Raw genomic sequence first — 18,936 nt, forward strand, 5'->3', positions numbered from 1 at the left:
AATCCAAGTATCTTTCTATTCCTTACCATCCTGTGTCAGTAAGTGCTTCTTCAGTAGTGAATATGTACACCCCTCCCGGAGAAAATAATCTCTATTTTGAGCACTGACCAGTTTTCTCCTTGTCTTTCCTGTTGCTTATCGTCACAGTGACTATACACTGTTAGTTAAGAGACACGTCCACTGTAACAAGGTGGAAGGTATAGGGCCCGGGGGTAAAACTGGGTGGAGAACTGATCCTAGAGGAGGAAGAGTTCAGCTGAAGTATCTGAGATCACAGGTAGTGCCTGTCATTCAGTGGATGATGCCAGAAGTCTTACAGAAGCAGACCCATTCACACTTTAGACAACAAGGTGATACTCTCCAGGCACTCTTCATCCCTGTACCCCTAGAACAGAGATTTTATCTTCTCTTATGGCCACAGGTTTCCTGGACTCTATACTTTCCCTTTCTAGTGGAGAATTGGGCATCACATCCAACCCCTGTCCAACCTGAGACTCTAATGTGAAGCAGTCCTACCTCTGAATCAGGGTCCCAAAGATGAGATGAATAACTTTCTGCACGTTCTCCGTACATAGCCATCTCCACTGTTCCATCAGCAGCAAGAGAAGCAGATCCAGGGCTGTGTCAGCCAACTCTGTCTCTGTTCCTGGGGAATGAAAAGGCATCAAGAGTAACTCAGAAGAGACCCATACTTGAGGAACACATTTCAGTGCACTGGGTCTTCTCCATCTTTATATCAGTCGTCTTAAATTTTTGTAATCTATCTGTTTTCAAGAGATGTTTACTTCATTTCTACCAAGTTCAGTAACAGGCTCTGTATTTCTTTACAATTCTTTTATGTTCCTTAGTCACTTAGTAAGTATTGTTTATCTTTAAAAAGATTTTGCATATAATTATTTTGCCTCCCTAGCTTCTGTTTCTTTTGTACTTCCCCCAGGAAGCTGAATACATTTTGTTCCAAGGAAGTGCTCACAACTGGTGACTAACGGGAACCGGCAAGGTCCACTCCCTTCCATCCTTGTATTCCACCAGCCTCCACAAAGTAGCAAGGAAATGTTGTGAGCAGATCTGGGATTCACTTTTCTGTAAAAAACGTTGCTTTGAAAGCATCTCCATTACACAGAGCTGACGGGTTAGGATCCAGGAGATTTCAGTTCCATTTTGAGATAATATGTGGTTGTAGGCAAAACACTATACCCTTTGGTAAAATGCTATGACAATTACTCATTTCTTTCCTGTTTCAAAGACTGGAAGGACCACAAATACGCTCATACCCGTGCTGAGCTGAACTCTCTTAAATAGATGTATTTTATGGATGCAAGCGCTGTTCCCTAACCCTGTTCATGGGGTCCCATGTCACTTCTGATTTGCTTCACAGGAAACTGCCCCAGAAATACATACTGTTCCTGAATAAACCTCAGCTATAACCACAGCTACAGCTGTGATTAATGTTATAATTAATCACCAACAATCATTTTATTAGCCTAGGACCAAAGGGTATTCTCTGCACCAGCTTGCCCCAGCATTCCTTGCTTAAGGGTTCTTTAGAACATGAATGATTTCAAATTTGGATAAATCTGCTAGAACTGAACCTTACTTTCTTCTTAATCCCATCCAGTATACATTTTCTTTTTTCTGTACTGTATTTCAAGGGGGCATGGGAGCTGATGTGTCTGCTTTCTAGTCATTTGCTCAAAATGGGATATTCAGTTCCTTGGAAAATAACATTCCTTATTCACCCTCTTCAATTCTATCATTTTCTCAGGTTTAGCATTTACCCAGAGCTGCCATCACGTGGTGACAATTACTCATAGCAGTAAAAAATAAGCGAAAGCAAACAAGGCACCAGGTCCTCTTGATAAAAGTGGTAAATTATCTACCACGTGAGCATGTTGAGTCTCTCAGGGCTGGTAGAAGGGCTCAGGCATAAATTATCCCTTTAGAGATATAACGTTCAAAATTTAAAGACTTGATTTTGGCTAGAATTATATTATTTTACCCATCCCATCTTATTTATAATTTCTTAGAGCTCTCTGATGATTCTGCTGTCGTAACACTTCATTTACTTAACCAGTGAGATGTAAGCTCTGTGAACAGAGATGGGGTTGTAAACTCCATTTTTCACAGAGTTAAGCTGAGGTCCGTAGAGCAGAGGTCAGGTGACTGTGGGCACCTGAGAAACAATGGTGAAATCAGTCCTTTTTCCTTTTCTGAACCCAAGATTTTGTGATCTTTTATTTTCAGCGGGAGCCTTTGTTTTGGGGGATTTGAAAAACTTTCTTCTTATAAAAAGTTCTAGTTCTGCAAACCTACTAATATCCAGGGCTCCCAATTTTTCCTCTGTAGAAAACATCTGCACTGCTGGGAAGTAAACCTGCCCTGCCTCAAATGCTTACGAGGCGAGAGTGGTGTCCTCACCTCTTCCTCTCTGCTCTACCTTGGGTAACTTGGTGGTGTCATTTGCCACAGCAGTAAGTAAACCAGAAGGAACAGATCCAGGGGAAAAGATAAATTCCATTCTGCGAATGCTGTATTTCAGCTGCCCTATAGTACATCTACGTGCAGACTTCCAGTAGGCAGTTGGAAATACACCTCCAGTATTGAGGCATCACCAGCATATGTGTTAGGGCTGAAACCAACCAACAGATGAGATCACCCAGGAATGCGCAGAGTAAGAACAGAGAGCCAAAAATAAAGCTCTGGAAGGCTGAGGAGCCAGTAAAGGGGACTGAGGCAGGGCCACAAGAGGGGCAGAAAGAGAACCAGGGAAGTGGCACCACAGACATCAAGGGAAGAAAATTTCTAAATAAAGGGAGTCGCCCAAAGATATGCCAAAGCATGCCAAAAATAAATAATGATGGTATTATAACCGTAGATCTTATCTTGCTGGAACTCCCCGTTTACGAGCCACGCTCCTCTGCTCGACTCAGCTCTGGGACTGTGTCGTATTCCTCTCCGTATCCCAGCAGAGTACCTCAAACATTAGTGTTTAACACCTGGCTTGCTTAGCTGAACAGATGAGAAACTGAAGCAATGAATCCCAACAGTCCCAGGTCCCAGGTGGACTGTACCCTGGCTCCCTTCTCTGTCACTTACCTGGATCACTGTTGCTGAGGTCTTGGGCTGGCACGGCTGCACCTGACACGCAGTCATCCACACATCCCTTGGAGATTTGTTCAGAATCTTTTCCTGGGGCTTCTGCTGGCTGCGTTTCTAGTAACTTTGTCTGCTTTTCAATAAAGGATTCCATCCCAGACATGGAGAGGATCTCTGACTCCTGAAGAAAGAGCCAGTGGCATGTCACATGAAGAATGCAGAAAGCATCAGGCCAACTGCAGCACTTGTGGTTCCTCTGTTCCTTCCCTGCAAGTGTCATAAGTAGAGGACCCACTGACTCTGTGACCACCTAAGTTTTTTTTTTAACCTAAATTGCAAGGAAAACCATGCCTCTGTAGTCTCACTTGCCACAAAAACTTTGGGTTTTCTTCCAGGAACTGGCTTTCTCATTCTCTCATCCATTAGTCCAAGCCCACAACTCTTGAGAAGCCAACCTGCCAACCCAGAGCTAGTAGGAATTCCAAACCACTCTGAGAAAATACTCCTAGAATAAAAATCAGAGACCCAGATGTTGGTTAAGTCCTTTAGGAAGGCACCTAAGTCCTTTCTGATTTTGGAGACTGTCTCAGCTACCTATAACTGCAGATGCAACATCCCAGCTATTAAGTCCAAGAATTCTCCAGGGACTTCTTACCACACTGCCTTCCCGGAGACAATAGAGAATCTTCTCTTGTGTCTCAGTTATATTCAGTGCTGGAGCAATTTTACTGGATGGGAACCTCAGTCTGGACCTGGTACAGAAACGAAGAGCAGAAACAGTATGTAATTCATGGTCTTGATCCCCATACAAAAGGGCTGACAGGTATTAATACCTCAAGACAAGAACACCCATACTTATTCTTAGGAGCTTACTATGGTTCAGGGTCAGAGAGACCTAGCCCTGAAAACCCCCAAACAATATATATTCTTGCAATTCTTAATATACAGTGCAACACTTGCACTAAGCTATGCCTACCCTGCATTTGTGAAAGGACTTTTGCTAATGTAAAATAAGGACCAGTCAGTCACGGTTGTATTCCCATAGGCTAGAAGAGTGGCTAGCACATACTATGCACTCATTAAAAATGTGTTGAAGATTAAACAGACAAGTGGCACGGACCAAGGTTGTCCTTGTTGTTCACACCTTTTTGCACATCCACTATTCCCCTTGTGTTCCAAATAAAACCAGGGAAAGAACCACAAGTGCTAACCTCAATGTTTCAAGGAACAGCGTTCTTATAAGCACAGGCACCATGGTTACCCTTCAAAAATGGGCCCAGTAAAAAAAAAAGGCTAAGAATTGTGAGTGTTATTGCCGGCCCATGAAACATGACACATGACAGACAGACAGACACACACACATTCTACAACCCTCCATCCCCCATTCTCTCTCTCCCTTCGTAATGGCCCAGATACAGATACGAAGTGTCCAGGAAGGAAAGTGTGGTGCCCTTCCTTTCTACATGCTGGCTCTGAGTGCTGCCAGAGAGCACCTGGGGCCCTAGTGCAGGACAGAGTAGCAGCAATAGCCAGTGACTAAAATTGGCCCTGTAGGTGTCCATTCTAGCCCATTTCTGTTTACTGCTAGTACACTCAACTTCTGAGCCAAGATTTCCAGAAACGATGACAAACAGAGATCAGTCATAAGCCTTAATTCTTAAAGGGAAAGAAACATCTCAATTTTCCAGGGGAATAAAAAAGGAGAATATCCATATTCCAGAATTTTCCTTCTAATCAAAATTCTCTGGTCAGTTGGGGCCCTGGGTTCTCATGGCAAGACAAACATTCAGCAAGTGTGCCTGTGCAGGATCTCAGGCTCAGTCTGTGGTCTGGCTTTGTATAAAAATTGGTAGGTATGACCCATCTCCTCTCTTCTAGGGCCTAAGTGTGGGAATGGGCTTTGGCTGAAAACTGGGGATTAACCTGAGAACTGGGAATGGTTTCTCACTTGGTAGCCTTCTTGCCTTCTGGCTGGGGCTTGCTTTCTGTCTCGGCCTCACTCAGCTCCTCTGTGGGGCTCTGGGGCTCAGAGCGAGGAAATGCTGTCTTCAAGGTGTCCACGATAGCGCTCACCACCACCTGCAGGGGTCAGAGATGCAGGGTCAGACAGAAACCACAAAGGTGCTTTCTGCACCCAAGACAAGTAGACGGCTGGCCTATCTAGCAGAGCCTTATCTATCCACACAGACACTAGCTAATGACTTAGTGGAAACTCTCTCCCCTTTTCTCTCTGGCCATAAAAATCTTCTTCCTCACAGAGTTAAGACAAACAATGTCATGGGAAAAGAAGCCAAAACAATGGGATAAATAATAATCTGGAAGTTCTACAGGCTGGTGAAATACTTTTCATTTTCAATTTTTTTCTTTTCATACAGAAGAATTTTTTTTTTTTTTTGCCACGTTGGGTCTTTGTTGCTGCGTGTGGGCTTTCTCTAGTTGCGGCAAGCAGGGGCTACTCTTCGTTGTGGTGCGCGGGCTTCTCATTGTGGTGGCTTCTCTTGTCGCAGAGCACGGGCTCTAGGCATGCAGGCTTCAGCAGTTGCAGCACGAGGGTTCAGTAGTTGTGGCTCGCGGGCTCTAGAGCGGAGGCTCAGTAGTTGTGGCACACGGGATTAATTGCTCCCCGGCATGTGGGATCTTCCCAGATCAGGGCTGGAACCTGTGTCCCCTGCAATGGCAGGTGGATTCTCAACCACTGACCCACCAGGGAAGTCCTCATACAGAAGAATGATTTTTCATTTCCAAACTGATAATACTTTCACCAAGATGTGACTAAGTGGAAGGAATACAGACAGGAATATATGGAGGAAAGAAAGAGTGATAAAGATTAAGAAATACCCTCTAGAAACATATGTGATATAAAAATGCTCAGAGCAATTCACACAGAGTAAAAAATCTGATTTTTCAGTTAATTCGAACAATTTCTCTTCTTTAACTAGAGAAAGAATAACAAAAACCACTCAGGTTAAAGTTAAAGAATCTGGAATTGATATAAACTTCTCTACTCATAAGGACGAAATGAAACAATCCTCACTGAAGATTAAAAATTATTTCTATTTCTCAGAATGGGAAAATGACATACAGACATTTGCTAAAAAGAAAAAAGAACAAACAAATGAAACCCTAAAATATCCAAATGGAAGGAGACGTTTACTTTTCCTTTGGTGCCTCTGGCTCATTAATGAACACTGCTGGCTCAGAGCAGCGCAGCACCTGCTTGACTCTCTTCTGTGCTAGTCCTCCACGAGCACAGCCAGCACAGCCGAGGCAAGGCTGAAATGGTCAAGCAGGACCACAGTAAAGACCGGGGAACAGCAACCCAGGGCAAGAACACAGAGAACTGCATGAATGCGGATAACGTAGCTGAGAAAATACAACTCGCTCTCTCAGCTCACAGGACGGTAGTCTGCGGTGAGCGTGCATATCTGTCTTGTTCACTCCTGTATCATCAGCAACGCATACAGTACGTGGCTTTAAGTAGGCATGCGGGGGGCAGATGTTGAAAAAATCAATGAAGGAACACGTCAGCATGGAGGAACACACCTGCAGGGAACTCTGGGGATTTTACCTCGTCTATCCCTTTCTGATTTGCAGATTTTTCCTCACAGCAGTGAATGTCTCCTAACTCCCACCACATGAAGTTCCACTGTATCACTTTATCTCCTGAAGTCTAGATGAGAAGAGGGAGTGGCCTCTTCTGCCACAAAAGTCAGTGTTTTCTAACCTCTTAAAACATATGCATTTTTTGATAAGCAGAAACCTCAGCCTTCTGCCCTGGAGGTGCTAAAATCAATTGGCAACCTCTGCTCACAGGCTCCAGTGTGGTGCTCAAATGTCCTTCTCCTACCGTCTCCAAAGGTTCTGAGTTACCATCTCGAAGAAGGTACAGTTCTCTCACACTCTGTTCTCCAGCAGAGAATCACTACACAAACCTAAGTCCAGCTCGGTGTCCTGTCTTAGGGCTCTTTCCTGAGTGACCGACCCTGGGAATGACCTTCGTCTCCGGAAGAGACCTTGCTGCCCCACCTATCTGTGGAGATGCAGAAGCACCCTTACATGCCTCCCCTGGAATCGCAACGCCATGACATCCCTGGGAGACGTGTGTACACCGACTGTGGCGGGGTATCGTATCCTCATTAGCTGTTCACTGTTGTCCGGCAAGTAGACGACCTAACCAATACTGGCAACAGGTCTTGAAAATTCCAGTGCGTGTTCCACTTACTGCTGGGTGCTGCGTCTCCCACCCCCGCCTCCACACTGATGAGAAACTAAGGTTGAGCACGGCGGCCCCGCTCGTACCTTGTCTATTCTGGAGACCATGAACGGTTTCTTGACAAAGGCAATACGAGCATCTGTGTTCAGAGCAAGGAACTCCTGCATCTCCTCACTGTTAGCGATCTCAGGAATGGCACAGAGTTGCTGCAAGAGACACAAGGACTTCAAAGAGAAATTCTGGTCCCCAGCTCTCTCCACCTTGGCTTGGGTGTCTGCCTGGTGGCTGGAACGAGAGCAGAGGGTGCTGACCTTCAGGAATGATTCCAAGAGGCTCTTGCGGGCTTCCACTCTGTCACTATCCATGTTTCCAAATGGAAGATCTGGAAAGAGCTTCTTAGGACCCTTCACATCTTAAAAAAAAACCCGAAGTTAATTCATTAACATTCATTATGAGCCATTCCATATAAAAAGCGTCCTGTGTGTAAAGGAAATAGAATTGTTGAATGCATTTCCCGGGGATTTGTGTTCCCTCACCTGCCAGCTGGAGCTGAGAGGCGGCCCGAGGCTGGCGAGGGGGCTGGGTCCCAAGGCCTGGGGCTCATCCCTTCAGAGTCCCTACCCGGGTCCTCCCCTCCTTCGGATTTTTTTTACTTCAGGAGTTCCAAATATACCCCAGGGATATAATACAGACAACCTACTTTCCTTATTAATGACAATATTAAGGTATAAGAGGCCAAACACTATAGTGGTTATGAATAAGGGCCCGGAAGTTTAAATTTTGGCTCCAAGCCCTACTATAATAATGATCTTAGGCAACTTGCTTAATCTTTCTTTGTTTCTTTTCTGTAAAATGGGGATAATGATAGTATCTATCTTATAAGACTGTTATGAGAACTAAAAGAGCTAATAAGTATAAAGTGCTTAGTAGAGAACTGGGCATATATTCTCGGTATCAATTATTGTTATTAAGAAAGAAAATGTGCAACTGAAATACACAATTTATGCCAAAACTTATTAAAATGTTTGAGTGATCGCTGGCATTTTTTTAAAAAACAAAGTAGCTGCTTACTAGCTTATTTTTCGAGTAAAATTTTATGTTTTCTTATTGTTCCTGTGCCTCACAAGTACCAAACAGCACACCAAAAAGCCTGTTGTTAAAGGAAAGCTGGCAAGGATTTCTAGATGATATTTTAATATCTAAGTGCAATCGACCTATGAATTTGGAAAAGTTAATTTAACACCTCACACTACCTCACAGGCACAGGTGGACTGTGGAAGTTTCCTTCCTAAGCTTAAACTAGATGGGGCCCCAGAACAAAGCATTCGGTGGCAAAGAAGCACCTTGGAAAGAATGTCATTAGCACCGTCCAGCACTAAAACCCAAAATACCCAAAAGCAAACTGGGGGAGCACAGGATCCCTGAGGCTGCACTCTCCCCCTCCACCCTCCCCACAAACCAACAGGCCTCCAGCCTCTCAGATCAGGGTGGCTGGATGTGAACAGCAAGCAGGCATTCTGGGGCTGGGGTAACTCCTGACTTTTGATGAACTTTCGTAGATCGGATTTCTCCTCCAGACGGGTCTGCAGATTCAGGAACTCTCGGTAACGGCGGTTCACGGTGTGGTAGGCCAGCTGCTGCAGGCCACTGCTGCTCTCGCAGTCAAGGGCGGTCTCATACTGCCGGGTGAACAAATTTGTTTACTGCATCAGCTTACTGGCCACACAATAAGAGTAGAGTAGGGGTAAAGGGAGCAAGATGCTCCTATTCTGTTCCTGAACGTATTAGATCTGCTGTTGCTCTAAGTTGTAATGAGTAACTCAAACGGAGTGAATTACGGAACGACATGCATTTCCCAACAGACGTGGCCTAGGAAGTGAAAAATGAGTTTTACTGCCCTCCACTCCTTCTTCCATCTCAAAGCTCTCCCTGCAAACACTCTCTTTACTTATAACTCTTTTCAAATCCCAAAGACACAGGATAAAAAAGAAGGTACAACACTGATAAAAATGACACTGCCTCTTTCATCCCTAATTATGGGGTTGGATGTTATAAGGGGATAACCATCTTGTCATTACACGCAAGCAGTGATTATCTGTATTAGTTGGGGGAAGAAAAAATAATCCAAAACAGCTGATGAACAAAAATCATTTGTTTGCCTGGAATGCATTAAAGGAACATGTGTTTTTGTTTTGCTTTGGGCAAATTAATTATCATTCTTGGGAGTGACGCTGAATTTTTCTTCCCGAGCACAGGTCATCTGTATGATGAGAAGTCATGTGGAGACTAGAGATGTTTTAAGGGGTCAGAGTCTGCTGCCTTCATAGGCTTGGAGAGCTGGTATGTGGGAAATGACATCGGTGCTGAAAGTTCCCCCAGAGCGAGCACCCTGAACAGCATGAAAGCTGCAACTTCATACCTACAGGGGGAGACTTTTTGACAGAGTAGTTAAGATATAATAAATTCTGTGCAAGAACAATATATGTGCTTGTTCTCATTAAGAGTAGGTTACTGTTATTGTTTGGTTAAGGTATTATACTGTGGCAAGTGATGGAAGAAGCGATCTCCGTGTTGGTGGGACTTGAGGCTGGTGTTTAAAATTTTTCTAGAGGCAGAGAGAGGTATTCCTTATGAGCTGAAATGAGCAAAGTAGTCCCTGAGACCAGTACTGAGAAGGAAGGGTCTAGGTAAGACATGCAGGTGGAATTCAGGTTAGAGCGCTCAGACTTGGAGCCCCTGGGAGTTATGATGCTCTCTGTGGAACAGTCTGCTCCTTGAGGGACACTATTTGATACTGACACGGTCCCAAGCTTGGCTGCACCTCAAAATCACTTGGGCTACAAACTCTGCTGTCAGAATACGGATTCTGATAGGCGCTGACGGATTCTGAATGAGAATTTCCCAAGAATGGGCCCCAAGATTCGTATTTTTTAAAAATACAACTCTCCAGTTGACTTGGAGGCAGCTTATCCCCAGACCAGCTTTAGGGAACTGCTGCTTTAATCGAACCAGCCACCTGATCCATGAACCCCCTTCATATCATTTCTGCCAAGCAGTTCCTACTACTGCTCTTAAACATCTCTAGGAATGAAGAACTTGCTACCTTTCGATGTATATGTAGGTAAATAACCTTCCTTCCTAAAACAAAAAGTATGAAAGATACCCGTACTTAAAAAAAGAAAGAAATTAGCACGGAAGAAGTTTGGAAAGAATCTCTGGACAAGACTGTATCCATTGGGAACCACTGAAAAATATGACTCTCAGTATACAAGATTCTAGGATTGTTTGTGACGGTATCAGACAGAGGCCTACTCTGCTTCACAAATGAGCTTCAGACCATTCACATACAGATGCTGGCTGAATTAACCATAGCAAACTAAGTAAGAGTAGCCTCTCCCTCTCAAAACACTAGCTCCACTGACTCTGCTTTCCGACTCATTCCCAGACCAGAGTGGACAACCACAGTTCTAACCCTGTTACCTTCACCGTGTAGAGCGTGTATGGGTGGAATCCGGTGCCGCTGTGCTCTCGAGCAGTAATGGTGCCGGTAATACGAAGGTTCTGGATGATAACAGGGCCATCTGGACTGCTCAGGGGCTCAAAGCTGAAGGTGGCTGAGCTGAGGGGACCAGGTGGAGAGGAGGAGAGCAGTACCTGTGGGAGACTAGGATCTAGGGAGCTCACACCATTGGTGAGATCTTTCTCTAAGCACGAGGGTCGTGGGGGACACATCCTTTCTGGACTGGCCAGCAAAGTTGTAACAGAGGTGACATCTCCCTGCTCTACGTCCTTGTCTGCTGTGTCAATCTGGATCTCTGGGCAGGAATTCAGCATGGAGACAAGCAGGCTGGTCTCTGTTTCTGTTCCTGGACCCTCCTCAGCTTCTGCCCCTTCAATTCCTTCAGATCCCTCTTCATCCTTAGACTCCAGAGCCTGGGAACCCCCTAGGGCACACAGGGAGTCCTGAATCCTGGCAGAGAGGAAGGTGCCTGGGTTCACGAGCATGATGGTTTCTTTGCCCAGTTCAGACAACGGAGACTCCAGCTCTGCGTCTTCGGACAAGAACAGAGGCTGCAGGAAGTGAGAAGAGTTGTTTCCTACTTCTCTCTCTTCTAGCACTCCCCCCAAATCTCCCTCCAGTGCTTCATGGCCTTCTTCGACTTCTGGGGAGGGGTGTGAAGGCTCACTATAGTTTAGGAGCACTGAGGCTGGAGAAGGGGCTCTCGCATCTGCTAGACTCTGGACCTCCACAATCAGTGGCAGAGATGTGGGCACTGAGGGCTGTTCCAGGGCACTGGCTGGGCAGAGTGGTTTACCCACTCCTGCTGGGCCAGTTCTGGCCTTGGAAAAGATGCCCACTAGCACAAGGTGTATCCAGTCCGGATCTGAGAGCTTGCTGATCAGTGGTAACATGACATTGCAAGTAATGAGTTCCACCACTACATGGCGGCCGGTCCGGGTCTCCAAGTGGGGCTTTGGCACTAGGCCTTGAAGCAACACGTTCACAATGCCACGTGTGTAGGCGACCTCAGCCCTGGGACTCTGTACTGCAGGATGTGGGGCGGTGGCCTGGCAGTAAGCCTCCCAGAGCTGGGAGGGCTCAGCTGTGCCACTCTGCTTCCCCGTCGTGGCCTCCTTTGCCTGAAGATAGCTCTGCAAGTGACAACCACAGAGAGTGAGAACCCTCTGGGCAAGAGCATGGCTGTCCACCCTGGCCATCCTCCTCCGGAGCTCCTGGACCAACCCTCGCATGGCTGCCTCCATTTCCTCCTCGAAGGCAGGCTCCTGGCTCACTGTGCGATACCAGGACGACACGAAGTCCCGCATGACCATCCGGATGGTGCGGTCGATCTCCTGCTCCAGCTGCCTCTCGGCCTCGGGGTTTGGGGGGCAGACAGCCATGGGGATGAAGCGCTCCAGGTGCAGCCGACCCGAAGGCCCCACGATGGCGTCGGCGCCCAGCCATCCTCCCAGCACCAACAGCAGCGCAGACAGAAGGCACAGGAGCCACACGTTGACCAGGAGGTGGATGACCAGAAGCCAGCCGAGCACGGCCCCCAGGGCCACCAGCTTCCGGCTACTCAGCAGGTGACTGACGCTGGGCCCGGCCGGGGGCTCCTGCGCCGCGGTCGCGGTCTCTGCCTTCATGGCAGGCGGGAGGGGGCTCCCCGGACCAGCTGCCCCCTCCTCCATGTCAGAGCCGGCGATGGGGCGCCTACTGCGGCGCGGACACGAGAGCCGGGCGGCGGGCCCCGACGTCCTACAGGCAGGGCCCGGCGACAGGGGTGGCTCGACGGCTCGGCCTCTCCGCAGCCCCCTCCGGCCGGGGCGCGGCCCTCGAGGAAAACCCTTCGGCCTTCATGGTGCCAGGGCGGCGGCCCGCGGCCTCAGAGGGTGGGCAGGGCCATGGGCCCACAGAACATTCACGGACGCCGAGGACCGGGGCGCCCGGGAACGGCTCGCGCTGCGCCCCGCCCCGCTGAGTCCCACCTGCAGTGAACTTAGCGGCGTCTCCTCCGCGGCCTCACAGGGTTCCTCGCCGGGCTGGAACCGCCGGGCACCGGCGCTCCGCAGCCCGGCTCTTGTCTAAGCGGCCGTCCGGCCCGGCACCGGCGACCACTTCCGGGTCGGCGGGAGCGAGGCATGTCGGGAGAGCGCCGCGCGCCCCGCGGCCCGATGCGGCCCGGCGCGGCCCGGCTCCCCCTGGTGGTGAGAAGCCTCCGTGACCGCACAGCGCGAGCTAGCCAAGCGTGCGCCCACTTCCCAGAGATGGGGACCTGCGAGCAGGCTTGCAGGTAAGGACCCTCCGAGACTCACTTCCCGCTCTAGGGATTAAATGAAGTTTGCAAACACCGGGTACCGTTTAAGCAAACTCAGTAGTCCAATTACTTTAATCTCATTTGGGCATATTTTAGTTGGCCTGGTGATACATTTTAACATTCACCCCCTACTCCCCAGCGCCCGTCTCCCAACACCCAGCTCAGCTCAGCGAACTTGTGCTCAGGAATTGCTGAATACAAGGCATAAAACATTAACACAGAGATAGATTTATTCCTAAAATTTCATAATACCGTATAATAAAATCTTTTTTTTGTGATTTGGGGTTATTTGCTGGTGGCATTGCCCGAGCAATTAAATCTTTTGAGCATCTGCTAGGTTCAATCCCTGTGATAGGTAGTGTGGAGGAGTAGAAGCGGTCCTTGTCCTCAAGGACCTTGCAGATAATTGCGGAGACGAGTTCTTGGGTCATGAGTGCATATTTAATAATGCACGTCAGTATGGGATATGGTCAAATGCAAATTATTATACGTATGAGGGGAAGGAAAGGTCACCGTGGGTTGTAGTGGTTAAGGGAGACCTCAAAGAGAAGGGAGCCTTTCTGCTGCCTTTCTATTCCCCTCCATCTCTTCTTCCCTTTTCCTCCCCAAATATATAGGAAAAGAAAGCAGAGATAGAGATGTATGTTCAGACAGTCTTCTGATAGATTTGCTTGGGAATGTGCTCTGTTTGATTGGTTTTGGGTTTTTTGCCTTCAGTTGCCCACACAGACGGAATTACCTGTAGGAAAATTAAGTATTCGACAGTAGCACTGACCAGGTGTAAGAGTGTTGGTGCCAGTTTCATGTGAAGCCGGCTTCCTTCTGCATTTTGGCCCCCAGGAGCTCTGTGTGCATGTGGCTTTCCTTTTTATTTTGGCACGGGACGTGTATCATTTGTACAGGGCTGTTCATGGTTGTCTTCAGCACTCTCTGTGCTGTTAGCAGCTTTTCATCATGATGGCCTTAGTCCCCACATATTTAGAGGAATCTTCAGGCAAACTCCAACCCAAAATTGTGCCAACAGGAAGCACATCGTGGCTTCTCCTCTCATCTCCGTTTCAGCTATTGGGGTAAAGATCTCTTTTGAATGCAAAGGGAACCATTGTTTAGATGTGGGGCATAGTTCATGACTATCACTTCTAAAGCAAAAGTTGGATTTAGCATCAAAGTGCCCACAAAGCGAACTGGGCACATTCCTGAGCTCCCAGAACGCTGGCCACTTCACTGGTGCTCTGCTTCTCACAGAAAAGGAGCCTCAGAAGTGAGTGCTGCTGTCTTTGTCCTCCCAGACCATTCCATTGTCCTCAGGGGCAGTTAGAAGATCACAGAGAAATGTCCCTGCCACCGAGCCAAGAACTAAAATAAGAACTGGATGATGAGGACTTCCCTGTTGGTGCAGTGGTTAAGAATCCGCCTGCCTGTGCAGGGGACATGGGTTCGGGCCCTGCGCCGGTAAGATCCCACATGCCATGGAGCAACTAAGCCCATGTGCCACAACTGCTGAGCCTGTGCTCTAGAGTCTGCGAGCCACAACTACTGAGCCTGTGTGCCACAACTACTGAAGCCTGTGTGCCTAGAGCTCGTGCTCCACAACAAGAGAAGCCACCACAGTGAGAAGCCTGTGCACTGCAACGAGTAGACCCCGCTCGCTGCAACTAGAGAAAGCCTGCGCGCAGCAACAAAGACCCAACACAGCCAATAAATAAATAAATAAACTTATATATATATAAAAAAGAAGTGGATGTTGGAGGGACTGAGGATGAGTCTGAAGAATTCCCCAAGATGGTTCAGAGAGGAAGTTTACTCTGCAGCAGAATCTGGAATGCTCCGGGCAGGAAAAACTGACCTTGTAAGTGGGCGCTGTGCCACCTGACCAGATGGTCTGGAGCACTGAGGTAGCCGAGAGTGCCTTCCTGCTTCTGAAGTGGATACGATGAAGCAGCATCTGCAGATGAACGTGCCAGCGCACTTGTCATTTTGACTGGTGTGAGCTGCTGCCTGGGGGTCTGGGGCGAAGGGCCTCATTCTCCAAACAGATTAATCACTGGGGGGAGGTGGGAGCAGGACTGGTGTCTGGTGGTGGTGACGGTGTGTGGACATGGCGGGGGAGGCTGGCTGTTTGGCCATATCATTCACTATCTCTGAGATCCTTCTTTCTTTCCTTCTTATCATTTCTCAAAATACTCTAGGCATCTTGCCAGAGTGCTGGGGATAACAGGACACATAGGACACTGTAATTCACCTAAGGGGACTCAGTCTAGTTACAGGACAGAGACACTGTTGTTGTGAGTTTGTTTTTGTTTTTTTACATTTTGGCCATGTGGCATGTGGTATCTTAGTTCCCTGACCAGGGATCGAACCATGCCCACTATGGTGGAAGCACGGAGTTCTAACCACTGGACCGCCAGAAAGACACTGTTGTGTCTTGTTTTTCTTACACCTTTATTGGAGTATAATTGCTTTACAATGTTGTGTTAGTTTCTGCTGTACAACAAAGTGATATGTATACATATATACATATCCCCATATCCCCTCCCTCTTGAGCCTCCCTCCCACCCTCCCTATCCCACCCCTCTAGGTTGTCACAAAGCACCAAGCTGACCTCCCTGTGCTATGCAGCAGCTTCCCACTAGCTGTTTTACATTTGGTAGTGTATATATGTCAATGCCACCCTCTCACTTTATCCCAGCCTCCCCTTCCACCCCGCTGGTGTCCTTTTTTTTTTTTTTTGGTACACAGACCTCTCACTGCTGTGGCCTCTCCCATCGCGGAGCACAGACCCTGGACACACAGGCTCAGCGGCTGTGGCTCACGGGCCCAGCTGCTCTGCGGCATATGGGATCCTCCCGGACTGGGGCACGAACCCGTGTCCCCCGCATTGGCAGGCGGACTCCCAACCACTGTGCCACCAGGGAAGCACCCCCCCCCCCACCGGTGTCCTTAAGTCCATTCTCTACATCTGCGTCTTTATTCCTGCCCTGCCACTAGGTTCATCAGTACTGTTTTTCTAGATTCCTACATATGCGTTAGCATATGATATTTGTTTTTCTCTTTCTGATTTACTTCACTCTGTATGACAAACTCTAGGTCCATCCACCTCACTACAAATAACTCAATTTCATTCCTTTTTATGACGGAGTAATATTCCATTGTATATATGTGCCACATCTGCTTTATCCATTCATCCAATGATGGACACTTAGGTTGCTTCCATGTCCTGGCTATCGTAAATAGTGCTGCAATGAACATTGTGGTAGATGTCTCTTTTTGAATTATGGTTTTCTCAGGGTATATGCCCAGTAGTGGGATTGCTGGGTCATATGGTAGTTCTATTTTTAGTTATTTAAGGAACCTCCTTACTGTTCTCCCTAGTGGCTGTATCAATTTACATTCCCACCAACAGTGCAGGAGGGTTGCCTTTTCTCCACACCCTCTCCAGCATTTATTGTTTGTAGAGTTTTTGATGATGGCCATTCTGACTGGTGTGAGGTGATATCTCATTGTGGTTTTGATTTGATCTAATGATTAGAGATGTTGAGCATCTTTTCATGTGTTTGTTGGCAATCTGTATGTCTTCTTTGGAGAAATGTCTATTAGGTCTTCTGTCCATTTTTGGATTGGGTTGTTTGTTTTTTTGATATTGAGCTGCATGAGCTGCTTTTATATTTTGGAGATTAATCCTTTGTCAGTTGCTTTGTTTGCAAATATTTTCTCCCATACTGAGGGTTGTCTTTTCATCTTGTTTATGGTTTCCTTTGCTGTGCAAAAGCTTTTAAGTTTCATTAGGTCCCATTTGTTTATTTTTATTTCCATTTCTCTACGAGGTGGGTCAAAAAGGATCTTGCTGTGAATAATGTCATAGAGTGTTCTGCCTATGTGTTCCTCTAAGAGTTTGATAGTGTCTGGCCTTACATTTAGGTCTCTAATCCATTTTGAGTTTATTTTTGTGTATGGTGTTAGGGAGTGTTCTAATTTCATTCTTTTATGTGTAGCTGTCCAGTTTTCCCAGCACCACTTATTGAAGAGGCTGACTTTTCTCCATTGTATATTCTTGCCTCCTTTGTCAAAGATAAGGTGACCATATGTGCGTGGATTTATCTCTGGGCTTTCTATCCTGTTCCATTGATCTATATTTCTGTTTTTGTACCAGTACTATGCCGTCTTGATTACTGTAGCTTTGTAGTATAGTCTGAAGTCAAGGAGTTTGATTCCTCCAGCTCCATTTTTCTTTCTCAAATTGCTTGGGCTATTCAAGGTCTTTTGTGTTTCCATACAAATTGAAAATTTTTGGTTCTAGTTCTGTGAAAAATGCCATTGGTAATTTGATAGGGATTGCATTGAATCTGTAGATTGCTTTGGGTAGTATAGTCATTTTCATGTGTATTGTTTTGGTATGGTTTCGAATCCACTTGTTTGTGACTTAAGTTGACTTAATCCACTTCTTTATGACAAAAGACCCAAAAAAGTTGTTTTTAGAAGTAAAGTTGTTTTGATATAAGAATAAAGTATGTTGTGACGTCATCTCATCACTTGACCTTGATAAGCACTTAGCAGCTCATCTGCTGAGGGAACCCCTGGGGGCTTATCAATAAGAACATGTGGGGAAGCAACCCTGGGGAGGGGACACTGAGACTCTAAATACTGAGAGTTTGTGAGGAATATCTGAGAGTTTCTGCGTGGGCAAAAGCCACCGTTTGCTGATCTAGGTCTCTGAAGATCCTGAGACACCTGCTCCTGCCGTGGCCAGGCTGCTCTGGGCCGGCAGTGGTGGGAAGCTGTGCAGTGGTCTCAGGCAGAGAGGGGACAGCGTTCCTGCCAGAGGGGTGCTCCTCTGGGCAGTGGCACCAGCACTGAGAAGGTCCCTGGAGTGATAACCCTTGGAGCAGCCTTGCCTGGCCCCAGCACCCGCACCTCGTTCCCTAGCAACGTACGCTAGCAACAACGGACTCTAGTTGTGAGCTGGCAGCTGGAAGTCATCTCTTGGTGGCTTTCCCAGGTACCAGCTCGTATAAAGGTACAACTTGAACTACATTTGGTCTTTATTTCTTTCATCTCCCCTTGCCCGGAACAAGAGTGAAATTGATCATTTGTTTGGTGTCTATTATTTCTTTATGGGCTTATTAAGAGACATTACCCTGTGTGCTCTTTGCTTGTACAATTCCCACAGTGAACCTGTGCTCAATAAACTATTGGCAAAGACAAGCTCAGTCTCTGAGCTTAATTTTGCCCCCAAAACAAAACAGACATGTAAGTAGATAAATATAACTAAATGTTATCCCGTGGGGTATGCTAGTTGCAGTAGAAGTACAATAACCTGGGAACTCAGAGGAGGGTGGTCAACTGGGGAATTGGGTGATGCCATTAAAGTCTTCATAGAAAGTTTACTCTTCAGTTGGAAAAAGAAAAAGAGGTAAGCTATTTTAGGTGAATGGAGGGTACAGAGAGCAAGGGGAATGGTGGGGGGGCTTTTAGGTAGAGGCAGCCGTGAGAAACAAGCAGGGACAAGGCAGGGGTGCTGTAGCAAGAGGACAGGACGGAGGCAGCTCATGTCCCACCTCGATTTTCTCTCAAAAAGAGGAGTCATGGTAATGCAGGGAAAAGAGGGGTAGTGACGGGACAGGTGACTTGGGAAGAGTTGATGGTTTGGAATTATTGCTACAAGAATTAGAAGGAAGTAATGAAGGTTATGGAGAAAAAGGAAGGGGGACCAAGGGCCAAGCTGAGGTTAAATATCATGACTTTGTAGTGGTGCCAGTATGTGTTATTGAGCTGTTTTCTCCCGAGGTGTTTAGCACTCTCAGTATAGGA

At 47.0% G+C, this 18,936-nt stretch overlaps 1 protein-coding gene and 1 long non-coding RNA gene across 13 annotated transcripts in view; one reads left to right on the plus strand and one right to left on the minus strand.

The window, feature by feature from the left end:
* Positions 1 to 12,941, minus strand: part of SNX19 (sorting nexin 19) — a 47,841-nt gene extending 34,900 nt beyond the window's left edge. For 7 of the 11 annotated variants that reach the window (XR_010946381.1, XM_067751598.1, XM_067751596.1 and 4 more), the window contains exons 1-8: positions 10,790 to 12,940; positions 8,850 to 8,988; positions 7,621 to 7,721; positions 7,396 to 7,515; positions 5,045 to 5,175; positions 3,752 to 3,848; positions 3,097 to 3,277; positions 517 to 646 (exon numbers count right to left, since the gene is read on the minus strand). Coding sequence is in view for 10 of the 11 variants with exons in the window: in XM_067751598.1 (XP_067607699.1) it covers positions 517 to 646; positions 3,097 to 3,277; positions 3,752 to 3,848; positions 5,045 to 5,175; positions 7,396 to 7,515; positions 7,621 to 7,721; positions 8,850 to 8,988; positions 10,790 to 12,502 (2,612 nt within the window). In the remaining variant the exon portion in view is untranslated. Of the gene's footprint in view, positions 1 to 516; positions 647 to 3,096; positions 3,278 to 3,751; positions 3,849 to 5,044; positions 5,176 to 7,395; positions 7,516 to 7,620; positions 7,722 to 8,849; positions 8,989 to 10,789 lie in introns of those variants that run through there. The other 4 variants (XM_067751603.1, XM_067751601.1, XM_067751600.1 and 1 more) reach the window with 2 other exon arrangements.
* Positions 12,942 to 12,982: 41 nt separating this feature from the next.
* The window catches only part of LOC137231068 (uncharacterized), a 377,188-nt gene continuing 371,234 nt past the window's right edge, over positions 12,983 to 18,936 (plus strand). For both annotated transcript variants that reach the window (XR_010946382.1, XR_010946383.1), the window contains exon 1: positions 12,983 to 13,104. This is a non-coding gene — a long non-coding RNA (uncharacterized lncRNA). The remainder of the gene's footprint in view (positions 13,105 to 18,936) is intronic.

The sequence above is a fragment of the Pseudorca crassidens genome, chromosome 9 (assembly GCF_039906515.1).
Source record: "Pseudorca crassidens isolate mPseCra1 chromosome 9, mPseCra1.hap1, whole genome shotgun sequence".
Lineage (NCBI taxonomy): Eukaryota > Metazoa > Chordata > Mammalia > Artiodactyla > Delphinidae > Pseudorca > Pseudorca crassidens.